Here is a 6,769-nt window from a genome sequence, read left to right as displayed (position 1 = left end):
TTATAACATGTACTATCTTATATAATATTTTTTTTAATTTTATCTAGTTAATTTAACCTGTATCTCTATTTTAATTATTATTTGCTTTAATAAAAAATATTTTAAATAAAAAATTTAACAAACATAATTGATTAAATATTCCATCTTTCATGATTAAATATTTTAATTTATATTTATTTCTTTATTTTTAATTATTTTTTACACATATAATTTTGAATTTATTTAATTACAAACATGTATAAATTTCTATTTTTTTAATATAAAAACATGTTAAAAAAACCTTATATTAATCGCAGGGTTGAAACTAATTCAACGCTCGAATAAGATTTAACAACTACGGTGGAAATACGATGAATGATTGAAGTTTAGAACAAGGTTCGACCTTGGAAAAGAAAACGAGTTTTGATTTCGATTGTGGTTTTAGCATGTGATTAAACTCTGATGAAAGGTCTCTTTTGGCCTTTTAGGCTCTTTGAAAGGACTCTTTGCCTTGCCTGATCTGCAGGGGCTTTTACGAGGTTTGCTCTCGCAATAATTTCTTTTTAGATTTGTCGAGAAAAAAAAAAAACTTTTCAAATTGCTCAAGAGCCACCTGCGTGTCAGCTTTTCTTAGCACCTGTTGAGTATTTTGTTCCAACGGGAGTTTATTTAATTTTTTTAATATTTTAAGTGTGGCATTAAAAATAAATTTTAAAAAATAAAAAATATTATTTTAATATATTTTTAAATATAAAATATTTTTTTAAACAATTATTATTTCACTTCCAAACAATCATTTATTTAATATCAAGAATTTCTTTTGACATATGATGAGAGAAAAATTAATTTTTTTCAAATTTGTTTAATCGAACAAACTTTTCCCAGTCAAACTCAAACATTCAAGCGACACGTGACCATATATAAAAAAGAAACCAACAAGTACAACAATAAGTAATGGTGTCTAAGTAAATTTAACGGGAAACAAAACCTCTCACCCTCTTTTTCTAGCCTTCGAGAAGAAACTCGAAGCTGTACAGAAACATTCTTTCAGGAGCTCTAGAGGCAAAGAAATAAAGCAGGAAGTAAACAAAGAGAAACATTCCGAGTGTGATTTATTGTTTCTCCGAGTGTGATTTATCCCGCTCCAGAATCCAGTATTTACCCCAAAAAATTGTCAGTCTCTCAATTAGTATCTTTTTAATTCTGTTTAAATTCATTTTTTACTCAACATTAACAATCCGCTGCCCCCCCCCCCCTCAAAATTCGCACTTAATTTCAGCTTTCTAATGAATTTTTATGCTATTATTTTGTCTGTTATTTTTTTATACAATTCTATTTTTTATATTATTCGTGGATTTTTATATTAATCAGCTGATTAATCTTTGATCAGATGATTTATTTATTTTCTGTTAATTCTTCTGCACTAAGATTCCGATTCTCATGACTATTTTTATGCTTTTAATTCATTTTTTAGACTAATTTCTTAGCTCAATTTTCCCCGACTAATAGAAAATTTTCTCCGTATTTTGGAATGAATTATTATATTTTGTTTATGTAAATTTTTTAATATAATTAGTGTTATTTATAGCTGTGTTAATATTAATTCTTAATTATAGTAATTATTTTTATTTCAGAGAAAAAGAAATGAGCCGAGCAAGTCGAACACTTTACGTTGGCAATCTCCCCGGCGATATTCGTGGGAGGGAAGTTGAAGATTTGTTTTATAAGGTTTTACACTCTTTCACTTTTTTCGCTTGATTTTTATTTTAGTGATAATTACAGTATAAATATCGATTTTTTGTTTAAATTTTGTTGCGGTTTTCGAGCATTTGTGAGTTGATATTGTTGAAGTTGATCTCAAGTGTTATGGGTCTGGGTGAAAACATAGTGATATTTGGTATCTTAGATCTGTCAAATTAATGGCTAAGCTGCGGCACTGCGCATGCGATGATGAATTGATGCATTTTATTGACCAGTTTGATAGGGTAAAGTGAGCGGTTTGCAGCGAAGTAATCAGTGATAAGTGTATTGTTATTAGTAGTATTATGTGATTCTGACTTGTGTTGATTTTGAATTGCAGTATGGGCCCATTGTTGACATTGACTTGAAAATCCCACCGAGACCTCCAGTCTATGCATTTGTTGAGGTGAGATTAAGTTTTTGGTGCGAGGTGTAATCATATGGGAAATAGCACGCACTTGTGTGCACTTTGGATTGGCTAGTTGCTTTGGTTTTTAAATTTGCTTTGAAGTTGAATTTTATTTCCTATCCATTGAATCTGTGTGTGACTAGTATAAATTTTTTACTCCTTTTATGTTATAGTTTGAAGATGCTCATGATGCTAAGTATGCAATTTGTGGTCTGGACGGATATAATTTTGATGGTTGTCGGTTACGAGTACGCCTCTATTCTTTCCTTTTATTCTCTTAAATAAATCTACTTTGTTTTTGCTAATAACAAATAATTTGATTTAATTTGGTTTGTTGTTGTTGATTTTGTTTTTGTTTTGTGCTTTGCATTAATTTGACTTGTATGCAATTTGGTTTCTAGGTTGAGCTTGCTCATGGTGGGCGAAGAAATTCATCACCAGTGGATCGTTATAGCAGTTACAGTGGTAGCAGGGGTAGCCGTGGGCCTCCCAAGTACTCTGACTATCGTGGTATGTTTCACTCTGATGTCCCTCTTGCAGTTTCATAAAGTGTTTGCTCCCAAGAGCTTATTTGATAGTTCTTTAATCATGCAGTTTTAGTCACTGGATTGCCTTCTTCTGCTTCGTGGCAAGACTTAAAGGTATAACGAGGCCTTGATTTTTCTGCTGCATCCAATCTCCTCCTCGAGTATTTTGGTTCTATGTCGGGTCATAAGATCATTCAGTCTTCATTGTTAAATAGATTTTTTATCATGAATATTTAATTATCAGGATCATATGCGTCGAGCTGGGGATGTCTGCTTTTCTCAAGTCTTTCAAGACCGTGGTGGTAAGTAAATTAATGTAATGCTTACGTTTTGCTGCATGGTTATTGAATAGCCAAGTCAAACTTGTTAGCAGAAGTAATCTTTATTAAGTAATGATTTCCACTGGTTCATGTTTTTCACTCTAAAGTTATTTTTAGAATAGAAGGGAAATTATATGGTTTTGGACCATACAAATGGGTGCTTAGTGGATGAACCCATTAAAACAATTTCAACTAATGTAAGCTTCTTTAATATCTACCATAGAACTGCCCAAAATGGCTTTCTGAGATAAGCTGTGTTTGAAGCTATTTGTGGTTGCATTGCATGCTGGATGTAAAAAAGAGAGACCTGTGAGCTTCTCTGTTTTTTTTTTGAGGGCTGAATTTGAAAAGCTTTAGTTGGATGTAGAAGTGACATTGCACCCCAGACACCCCAAACTTGAAGTTAATGGCATTAGTAACACTTTTTAGCAACATTTTGCAGGCATGACAGGAATTGTAGGCTACACGAACTATGATGACATGAAATATGCTGTAAGTTACTACAAGTTTTAGGCGGTTCATTATGAATTTTGTTAGTTTATTTATTTATGGTTATGTTGTTCTTCCCATGTAGATCAAGAAGCTTGATGACTCTGAGTTCCAGAATGCATTTTCTCGGGCATATATTCGGGTCTGTCAAGATCTGTATGCTGTCCTAAATTTTGGTCACTTTGGTTTGTACTTAGCTGTCTTATTTATCTAGGTGCGGGAGTATGATTCTAGGAGGAGTTACTCTAGGAGCCCCAGATACAGTTCACATGTGTCAAGAAGCCGGAGTCGCAGTCGCAGTCACGATCGAAGCTATAGTGACAGGAGCTGGAGGTCCACACTGCTGTAATGGATTTAGAATGTTTAGGTTTAAGCCTTAATCATAATTGACTTAATGTTGAGTTCTTTTTGCAGCAAGTCTTCAAGGGCAAAATATTCATGGCATTCTCGATCTGTATCTGTTTCCTCTCGTTCTTGTGCAGGATCATCTCCATGATCTTTGTCGAGGTATACCATTGCTGCGTTTCTTTTCCTGTCATTGGTTGTTATTTTAAGATGTTCAATTAGATATTTGTTAAAGTTTGTTTTTAAGCTGTTATAACTCGAGGTCATTTTAATCACAAATGGTTGATAGGTGTTACAATTTGCATTTCAATCCTTTTTAGTTTTGTGTCTATTTCTGCATTTTTTATCTAATGGGATGGTTTTCTAAGAGAAGGGAAAATAATGGGGAAGTTAGGTAAAAGATAAATCTGTAAAAGTTCTTTTCTCTTCTACCATTTGGTTGCCATTTTTTTTCATCCTGCTGCATGTTTTTTATATCCTAAGTTCATGAGTTTTCATGATTTAGTAGCCACTCTTCCTCTGGGCCTCTATAAGATATAGCTGAAGTTACTTCAATTTTGACTTGCATGTCCTTTTGTTCTTAAATTTGTCCAAAGAGCCTATAATGCTGGATCCCTTTATAAAATATTACATGAAAGAGCTGACTGGGCAATTTTTTTAATTTTTAATTTTTTAACTGAATTGATGTGCCAAATTTTATGAAATAGCAGCAATATCTTGCTTTTTCATGACCATTGACTCATCCCATCTAGAGAGGCATAATAGCCAAGGTTACAGCTTCAGTTTTGTATGCATCTGACTTGGGTTCTAAAGCTTCATGGCTGTCTTTGAAAGTAGATTCACATGCGTGGAAATATATTTCTATGCTTCTCATCACAAAAAGTTTTGACACTCGAGTCCCGAACTTTACATGATAGACTGGTCAATGTTGAATCTTTTATGACATGAGAAATGCACCTTCCAATTAAGTTAGTTGAGTATCCTATTTGAAGGTTGACAGAATCCAACTTGCACTTGAAGAAACTTTCGAGGCTGAGCTTTATTTTAGGTAGCGTACTGACTATACTTCTTTCTTTGCATTTGTCAAATTTAGTGCTATAGAGCATATTCTTCATTCTCTATGCCTTGGCCTTTTAAGTTTGCCTGTCATCTTCCATTCCTTAGCGAGCTTGCCATTTTAAGCAATTCCTTTATTTTTCATCGGTTGATCTTTTTATTTTTGTTTGCATCTGCTACTATTTCAGTGGATGAACCTCCAAATTTTATGGTAATTTTCCAATAATTGCCTGTTTTCTGATGTTGTTTTCCCTCCATAATTAGAAATTCTTAATGTGATGGCCATCTCAAGCATCTTGTAACCATGCCAATTCAACATTTAATACCTTCTAGTCGGGCAACTTCTTGCTATTCATCTATCTTCACTGCTCATTAATCTTGCTTATATGCTAAAACAATCAACCACTGATTGGGATTGGAAAGCTAATATACCGGAAAGAGTGTAAAGTGCTACTGGGAAAGGGCTTCTGGGTTGGCTGGTATTGTACCTTGCCTGTGAAGGCTGCCTTGTTTGTTTTGCTTGATCTGGCTTTGTGCAGTGATCTGGCCACCTGGGGATTGGATGTTAAGGACTTGATGGGATGTGTTGGGTCGTATGCGTGCACCTCTTTGCTTGTTTTGAGGTAATGATGTTTTTGTTGATGGGCACCTCTGGAAAATCCTAATAATCTCATAATGCTTTTAAGTTGATTCCTAATAATCTTACAATGCTATTAAGTTGGCTTGCCAATTAACATTAGACTTTATCAAGCGTGGATGGGATTGTGATTCTAAAGCTGGATTAAGTGGAGTAAGTGCTATTGGTGCTGCCTGCTCACAAGCGGTACAAAGAAACTTGAAACTACTTCAACTTTAACCTTAACTCGTGTTTGGTATTATCGCTCCTTGATTTGGCTATACAGACAGGGAGGATGTAGTTATCCTTTCTTCTAGTATGGATGGGGACAATGTCGTTTCATTAGGAATCTTGTAATGTGGTTCTGTACTGGTTTTTCATATCTCTACGCATTGTTTTAAGTTCCATTACCTGCTGCAAAAGGAATTAACAAATGGTAAGGTAGCATCTATCAGATAGTGGATTTGGTTCTGGTCTTTTTTTAGTTGCCTCTGAAGATTGGTGGTAAGTTTCTGTTTCTTTTGGTTGCTGCTCACTCCGAGGTGGAAGTGGCACTGAAGCTTTTGGATCAAGGGTTATAATGGATTGTTCTGGAAATTGAATTTGGTTGTTTATGGAAATTCTTGCAGATCCCGTTCAAGATCAAGATCTCCAGTTGATTCTGTAAGTGAAAGCTTTCATTCCATTATCACCACCCTATGTGCTGGAATACAGCTCCCTGTTTGCTTACTGTATTCTATTGTCCTTGTTGATGTGCAGCAGCCTCGCAGCAAACAAGACTATAGAACCCCAAGCAAAAGCCCCACTCATTTATCTCGGCCCTGTTCGCCTTATGTATGACCCTTCTCACAGCTTTGATGCTCTCCATTATTTCATCTTGTACTCCGTTTCAAACTTTAATTTGACACGTGATCATGGTTGCATGGGACAGTTGGGATCTGATAGAAGTCGTTCAGTAGACTCCATGGATCGTTGAAGAGTGTCTTGCTCTCCTGATCGGGGAACGTTTTTAGTGAACTCTACACCTATAAAGCTAGATATGCCTCGGTTGATGGTTTGGACTATCATCAACTTACTAATCTTATTTGATACTGAATTTAAAGTTAGTGACTCTTTTTTCCCCCGATATTGCTTTTGTTATGGTGTATATGGATGGGGCTGGGATGATCTTATTTTATAGCTCTCGAGGTTTTTGCTATGTTTGTTTTTTTATTGCGGTGTGGTGGGGTTTGTATTTTGTCCGGATTATACATTTGAAAGTCTCCTAGTTTTGTAGAACTTTCTGGAT

At 34.8% G+C, this 6,769-nt stretch overlaps 1 protein-coding gene across 4 annotated transcripts; it reads left to right on the top strand.

Moving 5' to 3' along the window:
* Nucleotides 1-944: 944 nt before the first annotated feature.
* LOC105134234 (serine/arginine-rich splicing factor SR30-like) lies at nt 945-6,303 on the top strand. Of its 4 annotated transcripts, none has more exons than XR_843945.1 (13): nt 945-1,152; nt 1,614-1,707; nt 2,060-2,125; nt 2,302-2,376; nt 2,530-2,638; nt 2,723-2,769; nt 2,900-2,957; nt 3,418-3,467; nt 3,550-3,606; nt 3,679-3,797; nt 3,879-3,971; nt 5,405-6,144; nt 6,241-6,303. XR_843945.1 is itself a non-coding variant. In XM_011038573.1 (13 exons), exons 2-11 carry the CDS (start codon nt 1,624-1,626, stop codon nt 3,958-3,960), a joined length of 747 nt encoding a protein of 248 aa, XP_011036875.1. In that variant the 5' UTR covers nt 945-1,152; nt 1,614-1,623; the 3' UTR covers nt 3,961-3,971; nt 6,111-6,144; nt 6,244-6,296. The 4 variants fall into 4 exon arrangements, 3 of the variants coding, with proteins under 3 accessions (XP_011036875.1, XP_011036874.1, XP_011036873.1); XM_011038573.1 differs by having other exon boundaries at nt 6,111-6,144; nt 6,244-6,296; XM_011038572.1 differs by having other exon boundaries at nt 6,111-6,144; nt 6,241-6,293.
* The last annotated feature ends 466 nt before the right edge of the window (nt 6,304-6,769 follow it).

Source organism: Populus euphratica, unplaced genomic scaffold (assembly GCF_000495115.2).
Source record: "Populus euphratica unplaced genomic scaffold, PopEup_1.0 scaffold158.1, whole genome shotgun sequence".
In the NCBI taxonomy this organism is placed as follows: Eukaryota; Viridiplantae; Streptophyta; class Magnoliopsida; order Malpighiales; family Salicaceae; genus Populus; species Populus euphratica.
Note: the sequence above shows the minus strand (reverse complement) of the source record. Positions and strands in the feature narration are given on the sequence as shown.

Coding starts and splice junctions, on each gene's coding strand:
- LOC105134234 (XM_011038573.1), top strand. CDS start 1,624: ATGAGCCGAGCAAGTCGAACACTTTACGTTGGCAATCTCCCCGGCGAT. Junction 2,639..2,722: donor CAAGTACTCTGACTATCGTG/GTATGTTTCACT, acceptor TTAATCATGCAG/TTTTAGTCACTGGATTGCCT. Junction 2,958..3,417: donor AGTCTTTCAAGACCGTGGTG/GTAAGTAAATTA, acceptor AACATTTTGCAG/GCATGACAGGAATTGTAGGC.